At 41.4% G+C, this 22,345-nt stretch overlaps 1 protein-coding gene across 6 annotated transcripts in view; it reads right to left on the bottom strand.

The window, feature by feature from the left end:
- ABR (ABR activator of RhoGEF and GTPase) overlaps positions 1-22,345 on the bottom strand; it is a 637,383-nt gene that overhangs the window by 9,999 nt on the left and 605,039 nt on the right. For all 6 annotated transcript variants that reach the window (XM_073616867.1, XM_073616868.1, XM_073616869.1 and 3 more), the window contains 6 exons: positions 10,473-10,532; positions 8,447-8,556; positions 8,121-8,260; positions 7,890-8,024; positions 6,445-6,550; positions 1,519-1,666 (listed from right to left, as the gene is read on the bottom strand). In XM_073616867.1, the coding sequence (XP_073472968.1) occupies positions 1,519-1,666; positions 6,445-6,550; positions 7,890-8,024; positions 8,121-8,260; positions 8,447-8,556; positions 10,473-10,532 (699 nt within the window). The remainder of the gene's footprint in view (positions 1-1,518; positions 1,667-6,444; positions 6,551-7,889; positions 8,025-8,120; positions 8,261-8,446; positions 8,557-10,472; positions 10,533-22,345) is intronic.

Genomic DNA, 22,345 nt, shown 5'->3' with positions numbered 1-22,345 from the left:
CAGCACTCAACAAAATGAAGGCAGACATTACAGTTACATTACAATTTGGTACAAGAGGAATCAGAGGGCCCTGTTAGTTAGAGCTTACAATCTAGATGGGAGGGTCAATTGATACAAAAGGTAATAGCAGTGGGGGGATGAGCTGATGGAAAAAAGTAAAACAGTGTATTAGTTAGAAGCAGGATAAGCTTCTTTATAAGAGAAAGGTTTTCAGGGATTGTCTAAAGATGGCTAGAGATGGGGACAGTTGGACAGATTGGAGTAGGGAGTTCTAAAGGTTGGGAGAAGCTCTGGAGAAATCCTGGAGGAGGTTTTGGGAGGACCGAAGAGAGCGGCTTGGTTGGTATTTTGAGACTAGGCTAGTGATGTAGCTGGGGACAGAGTTGTGGATTGCTTCGTAAATTATTGTTAGTATTTTGAATTTTATTCGTTGGGTGAGTGGAAGCCAGTGTGAGGATTGGAGGACACTGAGTGGTTGGTAAGGTGGATGAGTCTTGCAGCAGCATTCATTATGGACTGAAGGGGGGATAGTGTATGTAACGGTTTTCCAATGAGGAGTGAGTTGCAGTAGTCGATGCGAGAGATAACCAAAGAGTGAATTAGAAGTTTGCTGGTGTCATTGGTTAAAAAGGGGCGTATTGTAGAAATGTTGCGGAGGCTAAGGCGGCATGATTTGGACAGGGATTGAATGTGGGCCTGAAAGAACAGTTCAGAATCTAGGGTTACCCCTAGCAACCTGGCATGTAGGGACGGACTGATAGTTGTGCCATTGATCTTGACAGAGAAGTCAGGGAAGGGGCACTGCGGGAGGAAATATTATGAGCTTGGTTTTAGATAGATTCAGTTTGAGGAAGTAGTGTGACATCCAGGCTGAAATGTCCGTTAGTAAATCAGTGATGTGTGAGGAGATTGATGGGGTGAGCTGAGGGGTAGTGAGATAGATTTGGGTGTCATCGGCATATAAATGGCAGCAGAAGCCATGGGTGGCTATCAGCTGACCCAAGGAGGAAGTGTAGATCGAGAATAGTAGAGGTCCAAGGACAGAACCTTGGGGGACCCCAAGGGTAAGAGGTGTTGCAGAAGAGGAAGTGGAGTTGTAAGTGACGCTGAAGGTGCGGTGAGATAGGTAAGATTTGAACCAACAGAGAGCACAGCCATGGATACCAAGCAAATTTAGTTTTTTGAGAAGGAGGGTGTGATCAACTGTATCAAAGGTAGCGGAGAGGTCCAAGAGTAAGAGTACAGAATAATGACTATTGGAACAAGTATGAAGATACACAGTTCAGACTTTATCTGAGATTTTTGAGATGTGTATTTGTCTATGGCAATGACTCAGACACTATTAAAGCCAGCTGGTTGGCATTACCACCAGACAACTAGCATTGTTAGAAAAAGAGGTCAGTAAGGGTCTACATTTTCTGTCATCACAGGTTTACTTGGGTGTTTTGCCAAAAAAAACAAAAACGAAAAAGAAAGTCAATGAAGCCAAGGTTTGCACCAACAAGCCCTTATAATTACCTGTGCCATCACGTCATGTGACCAGATATCGGACGCCAGATTCGTATGCCCTTTACTCTCCACCTCAGATGGTCTCAGTAATGTTGGCCCAAAGACTGTGGCTAAATTATGGAGTGACATCTTATTGATTGGTTCTTTCTCTGCGACCCTGGAAAAGACAAAGAATTTTACTATTTAGCAAAAGAAAAAAATATATTACTATTCATCAGTGCAAAAACAAAGTGTGAAGACATAATTTTTTATTTTCAGACACATACTGCTATAAAGGATATGTCAGGGATATCTAAAGTGTTTAGGCATTTCACATAAATACTGTGAATAACACTCATATGGAGAGTAAAACATATTTTAGAATACATTTGTGCCTCCAAAGGTGATAAATGAAATTCTCCTAAAGAGTAAACCAATGTACCAATGACTAGCCTTTTACTTGTCACACAGGCACTGCCTCGTATAGGCTTGCAGTCAGGGTGATGTCAAAAGATCTGCAAGTGTTCTTATGTCAGTGACCTTAAATAGTAAAGCCAGTGGCTCAGCATAAAAGCCAGGCAACTAGTACAATATGAAAACAACCAATACACATATCATAAACCCAAGGCTTATCTCAGATATGTTTTCTACTCATTTTGGTCCAGTCTATTGTCCTTTTGTTTGTGGACAATGATCAGTCTCTGCAGCCTATGTGAAGTAGAATTTCTTGCACTCATCTTTAATTCTATGTGTCATTTTCATTGTTTCATTCATTTCCACGAACTCCTCTCTAATTGTGTATGATCTGTCTGATGTCCCCAGTCTGGGGATCTATTTAGTTCTTAAAATACAAAGCTAACTCTGTAGAGACATACACTATATTGTCAAAAGCATTGGGACACCTGCCTTTACATGAACTTTAATGGCATCCCAGTCTTATACCCCATACACATGATCAGAAATTCCGCCAGCAAAGTCAGATGTGAGCTTTTGGTCAGAAATTCTGACCGTGTGTATGCTCCATCGGACTTTTGCTGGCAGAATTCCAGGCAGCAAAAGATTGAGAGCAGGTTCTCTATTTTTTTGGTCGGAAAAAGTTCCTATCCGAAAATGCGATCATCTGTATGCAATTCAGACACGCAAAAAATCACGCATGCTTGGAGACAATTCAACGCATGCTCGGAAGCATTGAACTTCATTTTCTCGGCTCCCTGTAGTGTTGTACGTCACCGCGTTCTTGACGGTTGAAAGTTCAGAGAACTTTTGTGTGACCGTGTGTATGCAAGGCAAGCTTGAGCGCAATTCCCTCGGTAAAACCATCCAAGTTTTTTCTGATGGAATTTCTGATCGTGTGTATGGGGCATTAGTCCGTAGGGTTCAATATTGAGTTGGCTCACCATTTGCAGCTTTAACAGCTTCAACTCTTCTGGGAAGGCTGTCCACAAGGTTTAGGAGTGTGTCTATGGGAATGTTTGAGCATTCATCCAGAAGCACATTTGTGAGGTCAGGGACCGATGTTGGATGAGAAGGCCTGGCTCGCAGTCTCAGCTCCAATTCATCCCAAAGGTTTTCTATTGGGTTGAGGTCAGGACCAGTCAAGTTCCTCCACCCCAAACTTGCTTATTCATGTCTTTATGGACCTTGCTTTGTGCACTGGTGTGCAGTCATGTTGGAACAGGAAGGAGCCATCCCCAAACTGTTCCCACAAAGTTGGGAGCATGAAATATTTCAAAATGTCTTGGTATGCTGACGTCTAAGAGTTCCCTTCACTGGAAACTAAGGGGCAAAGCCCAATCCCTGAAGAACAAACCCACACCATAATCCCCCCCTCGACCAAATGATTTGGACCAGTGCACAAAGCAAGGTCCATAAAGACATGGATGAGCGAGTTTAGGGTGGAAGAACTTGAATGGCCTACACAGAGTCCTGACCTCAAGCCAATAGAACACCTTTGGGATGAATTAGAGCAGAGACTGCAAGCCAGGCCTTCTCATCCAACATCACTGCCTGACCTCACAAATGCGCTTCTGTTGGAATGGTCAAACATTCCCATAGATCACAGAAAAGTTGAAGTTGTAATAGCTGCAAAGGGTGGGCCAACTCAATATTGAACCCTACGAACCAAGACGCCATTAAAGTTCATGTCCGTTTAAAGGCAGGCATCCCAATACTTTTGGCAATGTAGTGTATAATAAGCAATAGGTTCATTTGAAACACAATCACCTTTAGGCACCTGCTGACGTAATGAGGTGTTGAGTTTTATTAACAAAAATAGTTTGCACACAATTGTACATTTAAGTATTGCAGGAACAAAAAGCGACATGTAATGTGATTTGCAGAACCGTGCTAGGCTAAGTAAATCATTATTGGATATAGGTTTACCTTTCACTAAGGAAACAAAAGACACAAATACAGAACGTCATGCAGGCATCACCCATATCCTACTAGCTCTTTAAGCGGTACTACAGTCTTTGTCAGCTACAGAAGCTCTCTTGTAGGTCTGAATACCAATAAGTAACAATCAAACCATCTTGCTAACATATTATTCATGACCTGGCACTCTTAAAAATATTTCTTCTTTTGTGTGCTGTTAATCCGTCAGGCTATAGAGCTGAATGAATGTTTATGTCTGATGGAATTGTCAGATCTGAATGTCTTTTCAGCCAGGACACTTGCTGTATCACAATGTACTTTCCCACCAACATATGTTGTCCCCTTTAAAGCTCTGCCACACAAGAGCTGAGCTGCTGGTATGAGAAAAACAGCTGCTGTCTATTCCTTCCCCTTGCTTTCCTTCCAGAACTGGTCACCCTCCAGAAAAGCAGATGTGAGAGTTGGCGACTACCCGACTCTACGATGGAAAACTTGAATTTTCCTGTAAACGTTTGTCCCAGTTCTCATGCAACACTAACTTAGAAGAGATTAGTAACCAAAGAATCATGTGTGTTCTGTAGCGGTAACCAACCATACATTGTCTGTTTCCAGGTAATAATTACGACATAGTACAAAGTATGGCGACACGCCAGCTAACGGAATCTGAAGGCTGCAAGCACCAAGTACCCAAATTAAAGAGAGCCTGTACTACAATAAAAAAAACTACGTTATGTAACCTAAAGAAAAACAAGGTCTCATGCCCCCTAACTCAAGAAAGAGAATAAAAGGGGCTACATGCCCATATACATATGTTCTTCATGGTTCCTATGGCAAGCTGTGTGTGTGATATGTACTAGAACAAGATAAGCATGCATTGCAGTCCAACTTAATCTGCAGCAGAAGGCTTTTTTACATAAGGGAGAGGAATAAAATCATAATTGCTTTGATGTCAGGTACAATTTTCAGCATTTCTTACAGCCTGCAGACCTCAATAGGTGGTTTGAGTTGTAATCCACAGAAAGCTACTTAAGCATTGACAAACAGTTGTAAGATGATGTGACTAGAAGGTTTCAGAAGATGCTGCTCCATTTACTTTGGCCATTACTATAACATAAACGTAAAAAAGCACACAGGAGGGCGCAAATACCTAGTGCATTACCAATTTTTTTTTGTTATATAGAACAGCTAGCCAAATCAATATTAACAAAAATAGGTAATACATAAGCGTTGTAATACACTAATCACTATCCAGTGCGGGAATCACGTGGTTTGACCTGATGCACCACTATGTTGGCAGTCTGATGCCTTTCGGGGAAGAACCTCCTTCCTCTTAGCTCTGAGGAACAGGGGTTGTCCTCCAAAACATGTCAACGCGCCAACGCAGTGGTGCATCAGGTCAGGCCGCGTGATTCCAGCATCGGCTCGTGATTTGGTGTATTACAATACTTATGTATTTCCTACTTTTGTGAGCATTGATTTGGTTGTTCATTCTATATAATAAAAAAACCCCTTGATAATGCGCTAGAGGTTTGCACCTTCCTGTGTGCTTTTTTTTTTTTTTTTTTACAGTTATCCACTAGATTTCCCTTTGTGAGGAGGGCTGCACCAACAGAGCATACCAGAAGGATTCTCTCACACTTTCTTTTGATGGACCACATAATTTTGAGACTTCATGGCAGTACTCTAAGCGCTGGAGGGGTTAGTGTGTTTTCTGTGCTTTTATTACAACATAAAGAGGGTGTTTCACCGCTCAGGTGGACACAAACCCAGGTGTGAGATTTCCAGAGTTGAAGAGTCCCAGGTGCTGGCTGAATGCTAAGTGGAACACGGCTTGAAATGAGAAAATCTGTATGCCGCACAAGTAGAAAACTTGTCTTTATTAGGAAGATGGGATCATCAAAAATACAAGACCATCATGCAGAAAGTACAGGATTAGCTGACGAGTTTCGCACTCGGAGCTGAGTGCTTACTCATAGCTATGAGTAAGCACTCAGCTCCGAGTGCGAAACGCGTCAGCTAATCCTGTACTTTCTCATTTCAAGCCGTGTTCCTTTTATTACAACATACTATTACAAAAAACACTGCAATGGTTATAGTTAACGTCAAGAGACCCTGAAAGTGTACAACGAGAGAAACACTTTACTGAAATCTTCTCAGACAGTTGTCACTGGAATAGGGGCCCCACTGAAAAATTTACCTTCATCTGTTCCTGTTACAACTGTAAAATGTTAGATTTCCCATCACTTTTTGTCTGGTGACAATGGTCACTAGGACAAATATAAAGTGAGACCCTGCCTATCAGGGACACCTGGCAGAGGTGTTTCTATTTTTTTCCCTACGCCATCCAAAACTGAGAAATAAATTAAGGCTATAACTGCACTAGGAGCCCCAAATATCATCAGTTACCCAAATACGTTAATTACATTTAAATGAACATATTTTTTTTTTTAGAAGAACTTTAGTAAATCTATGATCAGCTATACACTATAAATGAAGGACATGTTATTTTGTTGTGATGAGTATTACTGTCGTCTCCCAAAAATCTGTCCTGTTTTAACAAGGTGTGACATTTTATTTAGTTACCTTTTCAAATGCTGAAGCAGGAAGAGGAAGGTCATGAGGTTGGGGTCGGGCAAGGACCGAAGAAGGTGCATCATGCAGTTCTCCTTGGCAGCTGGATCAGACAGAGCTGTAACCAAGGAAACACAAGAGGATTAGGAGTCACAAGCAGCACATAATCAAACAACGGATAAGCCAACAATGGGGTTTTGTAAACAGCTGTAGAACAGGCCACCAGCCAAATAATATAGACCTACTGACCTATATTAATTGTATGTATGATTACACATGTATAAAGCAATGTAAACCCAGGACATCTTTGAATATACTTTAAAGATACTTTTTGAAAGACATATACACTTCATATCCATAATAGGACACCATCACAAGTCAATATCAATAACAGAATGTAAGAGACAACAAATTCTCTGCATGGGCTTTCATAAAAGGTGACCATATCCCTTCAAAGGTCAATAAATAAATTGGTAAAAAAACGGTTTGGGAAACGGATTGTTTTTTGGGGATTGGAGAACAGAGATATACTTACCTAATACTCTGATTCTTCCCACACAGACCAGTCCTTGTGTCTTTCTGCTAGACCGCGGTCTAGCGGTCTTGTGTGCTGGACTGTTCCTGACGCCATTACGCCCATAGATATGCTCTCTACGTGAGGACATCAGGAACAGTCCACCCCTGGATCGCGGAGGAGCTCTGTTTGCCGGTAGACTGGAGGAACTGGCGAGTATACAGCTTTCTCCTCTCTCCCGGACAAAAACAAACAGTTGACTCAACATGCCCCACTTCAAGGGATAATTTTACATTTTCCTGGAGATGGGCATTCATTTTTTCAGTTGGTGGGCCAACTTGACTACTGATGCCTGATCTGAAGGCACCCCGTTTCTGTATAGAGGAGAATCTGCTGATCAATACTGCAATGTTAAATGGGAATGTAAGGCAGGCCATAGATGGGGCAAATTTCTTTCCTGCAACCATGGGTTGCAGCGGAGGGGGGCAGGCGAAGCCATCACCACAAGGAGAAGACAATGATTATTGCTAGCGGATATGGCAGCGGCTAGCAATAATCGCAAGTAAATCTGGCAGGTTGGTTGTACCCAAGTTGATCGTTCAATCAACTTGGTACATTTAGCCAGCCCACACTTGGTATGAATCACGGCCAGCTTCTGCTGATCCGGCCGAGATTCAAACCAGTCTATGGCCGGCTTAAAGTTGTCCATACACTACACAAATTTTACCCAGTTTCTGATGAATCGGCTAAAATTTGGTCAGTGGTCCCGTCAACTTCTTTTGAGGTAAAAATCAAAGGAGCTGGGTAGAAATTTGTTGGTCGAACAATAGCTGCATAATAGCTTTAAATGACAATCTTTTTTTAAGTGCTATTTAAAAAAAAAAAAAAAACACAGTTAAACATAATTTCTCTCTCAAATAGGTAAAAGAAGAATGGTACATACCAATTCCTTCCATAAAAGCCAAGTACAGCCTGTCTGTAAGGAGTGGTTCAGGGAGCTCACGGAAATACAATTTTAATGTCCCAGCTATGGCATTAATGTCCATGTCACTAAGCATCATCAGGATGTCTTTGTTGTCTAAAAAGGAAATCAGAAACAATCAATATACATCAAGAACATTTTAAGCTTGGCTTCTTTTCCTTAATTACAAATGTCATTCCAATTGAAACTTACTAGCATCGAAAGCAGCTTTCAAGGCCTGAATGTCGGTCGCTACTCCAGATATCCTGTATATCCCGACCTCCTCAATGCCACGCTTTTCAACCTCCTCTATACATTGACGTACTATATATGGCACCTTGGATCGCTCACGCCTGGTAAAGACAGAGATGTGCTCATTAGTTCAGCTGTAATAAGCAATGTTCACTGGCTCTACAAGAGACAAGCTCTGCTTTTATGACAGTGGCTTTGGTGCTAATTGGTGAAAGTCAAGCTGAACTGACATATGGGGAATAAGTCCTCAACAGATCTTATTGGAGAGAATGAGGCGATCAACTTACTTTGTCACTACGCTGATTTTAACTCCAAAAACGCCTGTCTGCTTCTTAGAGGGCGTCCTTTTCAAGCTCATATCACGGCTGCTGAACTTCATAGAAAACTCTACTTTAATCTGAAAGTAAAACAGATCAGCTGAAAATTTGACAAAATGTGACATAAAAGGTTTTCCTACAAAAGATCTATATAGTCACTTTTAGCTATGTCTGTTTATTAATAAGTAATGTTTTAACATTTCAAGAACTGGTGATAACCTACAGTATATCCTCCCTGCACCAACACAATTATTAAATGGCCCACACAAAACCTTTTTGCCACCTAAACCTGTCCAAACACAGGTATTAAGTGGTCAGTCCGTGAATTCTATGTCTTAGGTAACTCGGGGAGCTCTTGAAGTAGTTCAAGAATCTGGTCTTCTCTACCTGGGAATTTTGGGTGTTCCCCCTCCCCTATGTGTGTTCTAGCTAACCCCGTTACATTCTCCATAATATAACAAATTAATCCAACAGAGGGCGAGTCCCTTCAGCTGGACACACCCAGGAAGTGAAAAACGAAGATCAGAGTCCTCAAGAGACAACAGAGATTGTTAGGTCTCTAGCTTATACCAAGAAACAAAAGTATACAGACAGACCCTTTAGGATGCATTTAGGGCTCCTCTGCAGTGAGATTTAGACACTTTTTAAAAAAAAAATTAAAGCCCATTGTGTGCCATAACTGTGTGTGTGTGTGTGTGTGTAATGCATGGAAGCTCACTGTCAAGTCCCTGTTGGGGTGATCACAAAAGATGTGATGGGTATCCACCAATGAGACAACAAGGAGCCATTCATTATGAAGGGTACTTCAATGCACCTTAAAAAACTCATGTATGTTGTAGCATGGTACAACAAGCGTGGGTTTGAATACTAAGACTGGAAAGTGCAAAATTTGGTGCAGTTCTGCATAGAAGCCAATCAGCTTCCAGGTTTATTTTTCTGTCAAAGCTTAATTGAACAAGATGAAGTTAGAAGCTGACTGGCTACTATGTACAGTTGTACTAGATTTTGCACTCTCCAGTTTTAGTAAATCACACCCCAAGAGTCCTGTACTGTGCTGCAAAAAAATGCCGCCTGCCCCATTTGCAGTGTGTTTCTACCCATTCCCTTTGAATGGACTGTTGAACACATGCCAGTGCATGACAACGTGTGTGTTGCAATTAGGATTGCCACCTCAACCCCTTAAAATCCGAATATTAATTACACAGGTTCTGAGGCTAATTTAATGCAGATAAAGCACCAAGTGAGTTTAATTACCACCTTAATCAGCCACAGAATCTGTGTAATTAATGTGTTTGGGTTTAAAGGGATGAGGTGGCAACCCTAGTTGCAATGCACAGTGTTATGCTGTCAATGGTTCCTAAAAAGGTATTGCAGGGTCTAATGCCCCGTACACACGATCAGATTTTCCGACAACAAATGTTGGATGTGAGCTTGTTGGCTGAAAGTCCGACCGTGTGTATGCTCCATCAAACATTTGCTGTTGGACTTTCCGCCAACAAATGTTTGATAGCAGGTTCTCAAATTTCCAATCGTGTGTACACAAGTCCAACGCACAAAAGTTCACGCATGCTCGGAATAAAGCAGGAGACGCACAGGCTATTGAACTTCCTTTTTCTCTGCTTGTCATACGTCTTGTACGTTCCCACGTTGGTAATTGTTGGCCAGCATTTGTGTGACCGTGTGTATGCAAGACAAGTTTGAGCCAACATCCTTCTAACAAAAATCCACGGTTTTGTTGTTGGAAAGTCCGATCGTGTGTACAGTGCACAACTCTTCCTCTCGGTACCAAAAAGAAGGAGATTTTATTGTCTTCTGTGAACAGGATTCTGCTCACTTCTTGTACCAGTGAGGGGAAACCTTCCTAATTGGGATACAGAAAACTATTGTAGAACAATCTTAATTTGTAGCCACTTGGTGGGAGTTTCTGCTCATTGTTGACCAGTCTTTGCAGTAACTATATTGTACACCTAAAGCATGTGTGCCTTCGGTCACTCACCCCATTCATCTCTATGACGTCCATATGCCAGTTCTTGCTTTGCACTGCTTGGGGATCCAGCTGCAAAGAAAAGCAGATAACATGTCAAGACGGACATTAAACGGCACACCAGCTCAATGTAATTATCACTGGCAGGATCCCATCCTGGAACACAAGACACAAACATTCTCAGAGCAGTGATCATATGCAGAACAGCTGTGCAGTGCAGGTGATAAGTAATCAGCAGTTTACAATGCCTTGCAGCAGAACATCTTTATTGTCCTTTTACAAGGGCCTGAGACTTCAGGAAAGTCACTTCAGGCAGCAGGTGCAATAGCACAGCATTTCTATTATTGGCCTGTACATCTACAAACAGGCAGGGAAGACAATGATGGCTCACAAACCACAAACCTTTAATAAAAGGTAGACCAAACGGGCCTGTACTACCCGCACATCTATTTTTACACCTGTCAGAAAGACAGCAAGCCTTTCCCAAGGACAGAAAAGCAAATCTATTTCTATCCAATTAGGCATGAGATAAACAAGCCAGAATCTGAAAGTTCAAGTTTTCCATTTCAATAGGGTCTACCACACATTCACTCTTCTATTTATAACCCCTGGGAAAGACACGCAGACATTTCCTGTTTGACTTATTTTGCCCAAAGGGCCAAAAAAAAAAGGAAAAAAAAAGAAAAAAAAAAGAAAAGCAAACCAGCAGCATACACGATGCAGTTTCAGTGTCTAAATATCATATGATGAGATTATTATAGGATGATACCGGCAGTGTGCAACCCACCTTTTCAACTAGCATAGAATTATATTATTCCTCTAATAACTATAAGCAGATGTTCAGAGCACCCCCTCCCCCCTTACATCAGTTGTCAAGAGCCCCCAAGACTATCAGAAGTCAAAGGTCCCTCACCCCACCTTACATTACAGTGCACTCCCCTTACTTTGTGTGCTGCCCAGAAGAAGCTTGGGGCAGAACTGGGAAGGACCAGAGGAGGGCTGGAATCAGCTGCCGGAGTCTGCTGAATGCTGAGATCAGGGGAGGTAGAGACGAGGGCTTGCTGCGCCTGCACAGAGGCGCAGGATCTGTAGGAGGAGTTCTGTTCTCCTCTCTGTTGCTGACTGCTTAGACAAGGTGGGGTGGAGACGAGGGAGGTGCCACAGCTGTAGAAGATGCGAGGGCCACATGAAATAACCAGAGGGGCCCGGATTTGGCCCCCGGACCATGTGTTTGACACATGTGGTCTACAGCATCCCTCTGGTGAAAAATAGTATAGTAAAGAAAGAAATTCCATCAGATTAACGTGACATGATATGCCCTCAAGAAAGTCCTGTTGCTTTCCATGTTCTTCAGCTGTGAGGTGGACAATCATGAGAAGACTTGTAAACAAGAGATGATTGGCTATTGCAAGGACGACACATGGTGAGAGAACCTTTAAAGGGGCTACATCAGACGCTCCAATGCCCAGATGTTCACCTTCCTCCAAACATTCGTTTACATTAAAAATGCAGACAGCACTGAAATAAAACAGTTATGTATTTCTGTGGACCAATAGTATGTAAGATTCCACCTGTACTGGACAGTCTGGTTTGGGCTTTTGTTAGTTTATTGGTATCTGCAGTCACAAAAGACCTGGAGACAGATCTGTCACAGCCTTGACAGGTGTCTAAATTCTGAAGCCTCGTTCTGGAACCTATTTCCTCCTGGTCAGCCAAACATGTTATGGTGGTAGACCAAGGCCTGTCTAACCATAATGTAATGATTCGTAATACTCCATACCATGCAATGGTTTCTACTATACCCCCTGGTATTAGGTGTAGATGAACCATATATACAAGCCAAAAAGAAGCACTGCACAAACACGTAAGTAATAAAAAAAAAAACAAGAGAGTTCAAATCAGGATATTATTTAAATTGAATAGATGCATAAATCACTAAATATTATAACCTATTTCTCCTGCAGTTGGAGAGCCTCTTATGTAAAAACTAGCTGAATTCCACCCAACACTTTATAAATCCATGATGCTAGTGGCTCTGCAAAGGTCAACTGTAAAATTAAAATACAAAAAAAACAACCAACTGATTGACAGTACAGCTCATGCCGGAACAGGACAGTGGAAAGCTTCTGATGCGTTGTGTGCTTAGCGGCATTCTTCCTTTAAAGATATATTGTTTTTTTGTGGTCAAAATAGGTTTCAATGTCACAATACCACTGTCACAAAATGATCAAAGATGAGAGTAAATACAGGGAAAACAAGTTAGCTACCAGGTAGGCACTAAGTCAATGGTATTTCTAAAGCAAATATTAACCACTTCAATACCAGGCACCTTCGCCCCTTCCTGGCCAGGCCAATTTTCATTTTCAAATTTGTGCAGTCATGCACAACATTGTACCCATTTTTTTCCACACAAATCAAGCTTTCGTTTGGTGGTATTTAGTCACCACTGGGGTTTGTGTTTTGTTTTGTGTTTTGTTTTTTTGCTAAATGAAAAAAAGACCACAAATTTTGAAAAAAAAAAAAATGTTTTTCTTCGTTTCAGGTAAAAAAGTTTGCAAATAAAAATATTTGTTCTTCATAAATTTAGGACAAAAATGTATTCTGCTACATTTCTTTGGTGAAAATAACCCAAATCAGTGTATACTAGTTAGTCTGTAGGAAAGTTATAGAGTGCGCAAACTATGGTATATATCTGAAAATCGTTCAATCCTGATGTGCTGACGAACGATCTCATTTTATTGGGCTCTAAAATGCCAGGACAGTACAAATACTCCCAAATTACCCCTTTTTGGAAAGCAGACAGTCCAAGGTATTTAGTAAGAGGCATGGCAAGTTTTTTTAAGTTTTAATTTTTTGTCACAATGTTTTGGAAAATGAAGAGATAGTGTCATCAGTGCATCATATGCATCATATAACTGATTTGGCAGAATTACCCCTTTTTGGAAAGCAGACAGTCCAAGGTATTTAGTAAGAGGCATGGCAAGTTTTTTTAAGTTTTAATTTTTTGTCACAATGTTTTGGAAAATGAAGAGATAGTGCCATCAGTGCATCATATGCATCATATAACTGATTTGGCAGTAACTAGGGACACTGACTGGTGACAGTATGGAAAAAAATAAAAATAAAATTAATATATATTAAATTTTTTTTTTTTTTTTATTAAAAAAAATTATATATATATATATATATATATATATATATATATTTTTTTTTACATACTGTGACCAGAGCATTGTACTAGTAACATTGTACTACTTTGGGGATGTGATCAGGTTTTTTTTTTGCATACTATGATTGCTTATAACCGTACATATCGTGGTTATAAACAACCATTTTTACTGAATGAATTTGATTAATTCAGTGTTTACTATTGATTGGCCACAGCTAATCACATGGTACAGATGGGGTGTGATTGGCCCTGTCTGTACCATGTAATCACTGCAACCAATCACAGCGATTAACACAATAGTACACAATTAAATGGCATGATTGCAAGCCATCCATTGTGTACAATTGTCATGCAATCTGCTGTGATTGGTCACCGCAATCACATGGGCCTGGCAACGAGCCGGTACACTGATCTATCTTCTGACAGATGGAGCCACAGCACAGCACATCCCATGGAGCTCGTGTGAGGCACGTTCTGGGTTGGACGCCATATAACGTCCACCTGGATCTAGAGCGGTCCCTCCTGGCTGTCATTTGACTATAGGAACTGGTTAAAGCAGTATTAAACCCAAAAGCAAAATCGATTATATTGCAGGTTACCAGTTCTTAGATGTGGTGGCTGCATTTGTTTTCTTTTTTAGGTGCTCTTTCCTATATTTTAATTTGGCAGGGGTGCTTACAATGATCAGCTTTTATGTAAAACCTTTATCCCAAAACAAATTAAACTGTTTGCTATAATGCCTTTTAAAGTATTAGCTGGAGTTGGGTTACAATTTGCTAGTACATCTAATATTCCCCTACCCCCAGACTGACAATGCTGCTGTCCAAATGTGCCACCCTGTGCTTCTTCATCCAGAGTAGAGGCACTCTAATACAGGAGATGTGTTCCTGGCCAGATCACAGGAGAAAACCGAGAAAAAAATAAGTCTAAAAGAACAAAACAAATGCAGCCATCACATGTAATGATTAGAAAAACTGCAATATATTTCATTTTTGGTTTTAATACTGTTTTAAATCCTCTCCTGCTGGCACCCATGTTCTTGCATGTAATAAAGTTAAAAAATATAGATATGATGCAACCCAGCTTCTGAAAAGTGGTAACAAAGTCTTCATTGCTGCACCAAATCTAAACCATTTGCTTTAAGTTTTTCAAAGTATTTCCTTCAGCATCAAACCTCATTTAGAGACCTTGTCTGATGTAATTACGTGGAGGAACAGAGCGGAATCAAATTATCCTCTCGTATTTCATCTTTAGTCTCCAGGGTACGTCCAAGTGAGAGCAAATAGCCAAGAGTCCCCCATCCAGAACAACATCAAAGGGATGTGTACACGATATTGCACTGAAAATGTTCTGCATGCACAACTAACAAGCTCAACTAAGTGCAATTCCGCTGAACAGGGTCATGAGTCAGCAGCTAGGGATCTTTAATGCAGCACCAGCAGACCCTCCTTTACCTCCCTCCAAGAATGGATCGCACAATGGAGACATTCAAGTTCAGAAGACAGGAGAGAAGAATGGCTCAAAGTAAATGACCAGCTGATGACATCCATTCATCTATGTACAGGCAATTCACAGCTCTAATAGAACAGGACATTTTATGTAAAACCTTTACATGCTGTGCTACACCTGGAATACACATAAGCCCTCATGCACACAGGCTGTTAAAAAGACGTTATGAAAACGCCAGTATTTTAGCAGTGACTTTTTTCAGCTTTTTTCAGCGTTTTTGTAATAGTGTTTTTGAGCGTTTTTCCGCGTTAGCGTTTTTGAGCGTTTTTTTTTTTCAAATTTTTTTTTTTTTCAATGGATCAAAAACGCTAAAAAACGTTGGTGAATGACGTTTTTGAGCGTTAGAGCGTTTTTACAGCTGAAAAACGTCTCTCAGAACCCACTGGTCCTGGGTTTTTTTTACAGCTTAAAAACGCCTATGCCACTTGCAGCTCAAAAACGCCTAGGTGGGCATGAAGCCATAGACTAACATAGACAGGCCTTTTTAAGCTGCAAAAAAAGCTCAAAAAAGCAGCTGTAAAAACGTCCGTGTGCATGAGGACTATCTATTCCAGGGTTTGAGCTGGAGCTACCAAACATGACAAAGCTGATGTTTACAGCGAATGAACTTCTCAAGTAGTCTCCAACATTAAAGTGATTGTAAATGCTTTTTTTTTTCTTTTTCATAAACAGGTTTATACTTACCTGCTCTGTGCAATAAGCGATCCTGAACCTCCTATTCTCAAGTCCCTGGCGTCGCTCCTCCCCCTTCGGCCAGTCCCTTTGTAGAAAGCCTGCTTTTTAAATGGGGGGCACGTGTGGGCTCGCTCCCGAGCCTCACTATCTGCATCTATAGACACAGACGGTGAGATTCAGCCCCGCCCTCTCATCACTGGCATTGATTGGCAGAAGCCAAATGGCTCCCACAGCCTTGGCTAAGCCTGCAAGACCAGGAAAAGAGTGAGAGTAGAGCTGCAGACAGGCACAGTGATGGATCAAATGAGGGCTCAAGTAATTAAAAGGGGGTGAGGGGGGATACGGATGCATAAACATTGTTTACCTTAATGGAAGGAATAATTTAGGGTAAAAAATATCTATTCTTTAGAACCACTTTAAAGCAGGGTGGATAAAAATCAATGACTTTAAAAAAAAAATCTGATTTTTTGGATTTAAATACAATTGTTTTGATTTTTATTAAATTTATTTTAATAAAATGTTTCTGGAGTAAAAATAAAGATAGTTTTCTATTTAAGATACATTAATAATCAAGTTTATTCAGCATGAAATGGAGCTTAGTTATGTAGCATGAGGCTGTATATTCTGCAACATTTACATTTTTTGGTAAACTCGTGCAATGAATCCAAGCTATAACATTCACTGCATTGACGCACTCACACAATTTCTGAGCTATTGATATTCCCCCTCGCCCGTGCCCCCCTCCATGACTTTTCCATCAAAATCAACAATGCAACCATTAGTCCCTCCCCTCACACCAGGGTACTAGGTGTAATCCTAGACTCTGACTTGTCATTTCAGCCTCAAATCCAATGGTTGTCAAAAGTTTGTAGAATTCACCTCCGTAACATCTCTAAAATTCGCCCCATTTTAACAAATGAAACCACCAAGCTCCTCATTTACTCCCTCGTTATCTCTCGCCTTGACTATTGCAACTCCCTTCTCATTGGCCTACCTCTCCATAGGCTATCCCCTCTTCAGTCTATCATGAATGCTGCTGCCAGACTTATCCACCTTACCAACCGCTCAGTGTCTGCCAACCCTCTCCTCCAATCCCTACACTGGCTCCCAATCACCCAGAGAATTAAATTCAAAACACTAACCACAACATACAAAGCCATTCATAACTCTGCCCCGAGCTACATCACTAATCTTGTCTCCAAATATCACCCAAATCGTCCTCGCCGCTTTTCTCAAGCCCCCCTGCTCTCAAGTCTCCTCCTCCCATGCTCATCTCTACGATTTCTCCAGAGCCTCTCCCATCCTCTGGAACTCGCTACCTCAACCTGTCCGGCTATCCGCTACTCTTGCTACCTTCAGGCGATCCCTGAAAACTCATCTCTTCAGGAAAGCCTATCACGTCTCCAACTAATCTCCTACCACTTCCACCAGCTAATACCGATTACCAATACTACATTCAGCTATATTCAGTCTAGTAAGTTCATTTTCTAAAAACGTATGTATTGTTTCGCTGCGACACACATCTTTGCATTGAGACTGATCGCATCTGTTCTTTTTTCAGCTTCTAAATGCATCATTCGCCTTACCGTGACTATATGTGACATTGTACTTCAAAACTAAGGTACCGATCTGATGTTTCGCTCCTTTATTCATATGTGCCCAGCGCATGATTTTTATCTTGAACAGTTTGTTTATATATTAGTTATGTGTTTCTAATGGCATTGTATCTTATTTCAGATAGAGAAACATATTCTCTTATCTGTTGCGCTTGTGAACCTCGGCCGTGTCCTGAGGAAGATTTGCGGCAAAACGCGTAGACATACACGGGCTCACTGCACATTATACATGGATGCATAAATGCTATATATTTTATTTTTTCTATGTAATTGTTAAACTTTAATAAATTTGAAAATTTTACACTGTTTCCTCTCCATTGTTTCTCAGCCTTGAAAGTCCACCCTCCTGGTAATACTTTGTACTACCATTTATTTTGTCCTCAATTATTTACGGATGTGGCTATCTTTCATGCACTTCCCCCTTTTTGTACTTTTTTTTTTTAATGTCATGCGACAGTGGCACTAATATGCAGCACTGATGGGCACTGATGACGTGTGGACTGTCTTAGGAGTTTATTATTTTTATTTTAGAATTTTTTACAATTTTATTTTTTTACCAAACAATAACAATTTTAATTTTTACAACTTTACAATGGAGGACTGGAAGAGCACAGAGAGGGGGACCCGAGGAGCACAGAGAGGGGGACCCGAGGAGCACAGAGAGGGGGACCCGAGGAGCACAGAGAGGGGGACCCGAGGAGCACAGAGAGGGGGACCCGAGGAGCACAGAGGAAGGCACAGGGGACAGTCAGGGATATTACAAGCACAGATCTCCCTGTATACCTTTCAATAAAGCAGCTGAAAGCCACAGGGGGAGAGGAGAACAGTTGTCAGCTGCTTTACTGAAACCTATACAGGGAGATCGGTGCTTGTAACTGCCCACATCGATCATCCCTGACAGCCCAGGTATTGGGTCAAGCATCGGAGCATTTGTACGAGCTCGGTATCGGCACCCATACCCTAGTTCTAAGTGTTGTGTCTTTCTACTGCTCCATTCCTCTGTTGTCAGCATGATAACTTCTGACAAGTTCACTGACACACGAGAAAATTTGTGTCGTGGAGAGAGCTTAGAGGAAGATTAGCAGAGAGCTTGTCTATTCACAGCACAGCTCTGCATGTTCCTTCGTTCCTCTGCCTATGTGGAGGGGGGGGGGTGTCCCTTTCCTCCAACCAGCTCACATACGGTGTACGCCCACACTCCACACCCACTGCTGAATGAAACACGATTTCTAAATAGTCTAGAAAGCTGAAGACAGCAGATATATGTAGGGAGATTTGTTTCATCTCTGTGTATCATCTGAGGCTGTTCACTTCACTGGGTATATGTGAGGGTTTACATCCACTTTAAGTCATTGGCCTTAGCAAGAAGCTGCATCAGCAATAGCCGTGTGCTTATTCTACATCCATGGCTTACTATAATTTAAGATTAAAATAAGAATAATATTTATACATTCTGGGAAAATAGGCACTAATTTTCAGGTTTTGGTAAACATGTGGCTGCAAATTCCCTCAGGGTTTTTTTATATCTCGAGGGAATTTTCGTTCAAAAATGTTTGTGTTTGAGTTCCCAGATATGTCCCAGAATGTTGTTACCACTGCCCACGTTAGGATTTAAATATACTTTACAAGCGGTAAGTGGAAAGCAGAAATGCTGGCTGGGAGATTGCAGTCCTGGTGACTTCACCTATAAAGTAGCCTATCATTAGATTTTAGACCAGAAATGTTCACATGACCAATTCCTCTGTCCCAGCTGATTTCAGTCAGGTCAAAATTCTACAGAAGAGACCAGCAAGAAGCCTTGTCAGAGGTCATGTGACTAACCACTGGAAGGAGTCTGTATCTCCTTAAAGTGATTGTAAACGATCACCTTGTAAAACAACCCATTCAGTTTAAAATAAGAATTAAAGGCAAAACATTTGTGTATAGATATAAAAAAAAACTCATCATAAATACCTTTTTTTCCCCCGTTTTTAGAAGTGATCACATTTCCTCTGTTCTCAGTTGCTTAAAGCGGAGTTCTGCCAAAAAAATAAAAGTCAGTAGCTACAAATACTGGAGCTGCTGACTTTTATTATATGGACACTTACCTGCCCAGGGCGCCTGCGATGTTCTCACCTGAAGCCGATCTGTCCCTCGGCTCCTGGGTGGAGGCGCCGGCATCTTCGGTAAGTGAATCAGGAAGCGAAGCCTGGTTCCCTACTGCACATGAGCGAGTCGCGCTGCACAAACTTACTGGTCCCTGCTGTCTTCTGGGACCTGTGTGTCTCCCATAAAACAGCAGGGGGGACGGAGGAGGGGCTGGACATGGCATAGATAGCCATGGATACTGTGGAGATCTATGCCCGGAAGTGAGAACCAATTCCTGGATTATACAGGTATCTGCTCCCCCCTCCCCCCTGAAAGGTGCCAAATGTGACACCGGAGGGGAGGAGGAATCCGAAAAGCGAAAGTTCCATTTTTGGGTGGAACTCTGCTTTAAAGTGATTGTACAGTCTCAATTTTTTTTTCAATAACAAACATGTTATACTTGCCTCCTATGTGCAGTTAGGTTTGCACAGAGCAGCCCGGATCCTCTTCTTCTCGGGTCCCTCTTTGCTGCTCCTGCCCCCCCTCACCTATCGAGTGGCCCCACAGTAAACAGCTTGCTTTGGGGGCACCCGAGCCGAGCTGCAGCTCTGTGTGTCCATTTAAACACAGAGCTGCCATTCGGCCCTGCCCCCTCTCCCTTCTGACTGGCTTTGATTGACAGCCGCGGCAGCCAATCAGGGGAGAGAGTCCTGGGTGGCAGAGGGACTCGTGAACATCGCTGGACAGAGACGGGGCTCAGGTATTAGGGGGTGCTGGGGTGGCTGCTGCACACAGAAGTCTTTTTATCTTAATGCATAGAATGCATTAAGATAAAAAAACCTTCTGCCTTTACAACTCCTTTAAGAGCTGGGGGGAGGAGAAGCAGCAACACGCAGCTTCTGAGTTAATGGCTGTGCAGTGATGGCGTGCCAGGGCAAGTCTCATCATTGGAGGAGAGCATACTGAGTTCCCAGCATAGCTAGAAAACTGACCACGATGTGTTCTCCTGCTTAATATGGTCAGTTTTTAATAGGAAAGCAGAGGGACTGGCAGAATCACCAGGGATTTCACACAAAGGAAGCAATACAAAGAGAACAGGATACTTTCTCATACAAGTACATGGTACAGCAGGCACGTATCCAGAATACAAAACGTTGGGGTAACAAACGCTTTAATTACAGGAACAAGATTTCCAGCTATTTATTAATGTTTTCCATATAATATGCTTGTTATTTTTAACACACATCTGTATATATTGTTTAACATAGGTTTATTCCGCAAGCAATAACTTATTTCTTACTCGTGGAAAAAAAATAATTGTAATAACTTATTGCTTATCCATGAAAAAAAAATTGTAATAACTTCTTTCTTACCCGTGAAAAAAAAAAGCAATAACTTATTTAATTGCCAAGTGATGGAAGAGCTCCTATATAGAAGACTGTGGCTGAGTCATAGCAGAGCCATACGTCTGGCTGGAATGGTGACATCAGAGAAAAGCAATATTTCATCTCCTACTAGAATCTTGGGGCAGTATGTCAAGTTACTGTCTACCTTGGTTTTTTTTTAAATGTTTATTGTAACAGATTGTGATAGCCCCAACATTCTATCTAGCAGTATGATGGTCCATGGAAACTCTTCTACCCTGCATACACAGCAGACCTGACAAGGAAACGGATGTCTTCTGCATGTTTCTAATTATCCAGGCAATTGTCAGTACAATGAAGGAAATACAGCTTAATGAGCTGGATAGGATGGCCAAATGTAATCGTTAAAGCACACACACTCTACACACTATTACAATTAGACGTTTAATCATCAGAAGATATTTAGAAAAACATGGCTAAGGCCGGATGCACATATTTTAATAACAGAGTGTATACACTCTGATGATATTGGCAGATAAGAAAAACATAAAAGCAAACAAGCTTCTATCTCTTATCGTCTTAGGCTATGTTCATAGTGTGGTGCAGAAAGGGCAGTTCCAGGTAATTTTTTTTTTTGGGGGGGTTGCAATGCTTTGGCGTATGGGAGAGCTAAATGCCTGTACCCTAACTGCCATGTTATAATAAAAGAAGACATACCAAAATGAGAAAAGTTTAGACTGAAAATGAAAGATGCAATGTTACATAGAAACCATTCTCAGTTTAATAGGAACACAGATTGTGGCCCCATCTAAGCCCATACAGTGCCTTGCAAAAGTATTCACCCCCTTGGCTTTTTACCTATTTTGTTACATTACAGCCTTTAGTTCAATGTTTTTTTTAAATCTGAGAACAGAACACAATAGTCTAAGTTGGTGAAGTAAAATTAGAAAAATTATTACATAAAACAATTTTTCAGAAATAAAAAAAATGATAATTGGCATGTGCGTATGTATTCATCCCCTTTGTTATGAAGCCCATAAAAAGCTCTGGTGCAACCAATTACCTTTATAAGTCACATAATTAGTGAAATGAAGTCCACCTGTGTGCAATCTAAGTGTCACATGATCTGTCATTACATATACACACCTTTTTGAAAGGCCCCAGAGGCTGCAACACCTAAGCAAGAGGCACCACTAACCAAACACTGCCATGAAGACCAAGGAACTCTCCAAACAAGTAAGCGACAATGTTGTTGAGAAGTACAAGTCAGGGTTAGGTTATCAAAAAATCTCCAAATCTTTGATGATCCCTAGGAGCACCATCAAATCTATCATAACCAAATGGAAAGAACATGGCACAACAGCCAACCTGCCAAGAGACGGCCGCACACCAAAACTCACAGACCGGGCAAGGAGGGCATTAATCAGAGAGGCAGCACAGAGACCTAAGGTAACCCTGGAGGAGCTGCAGAGTTCCACATAGGAC

The sequence above is a fragment of the Aquarana catesbeiana genome, linkage group LG02 (assembly GCF_042186555.1).
Source record: "Aquarana catesbeiana isolate 2022-GZ linkage group LG02, ASM4218655v1, whole genome shotgun sequence".
In the NCBI taxonomy this organism is placed as follows: Eukaryota; Metazoa; Chordata; class Amphibia; order Anura; family Ranidae; genus Aquarana; species Aquarana catesbeiana.
This window is presented reverse-complemented; position numbering and strand designations above follow the sequence as displayed.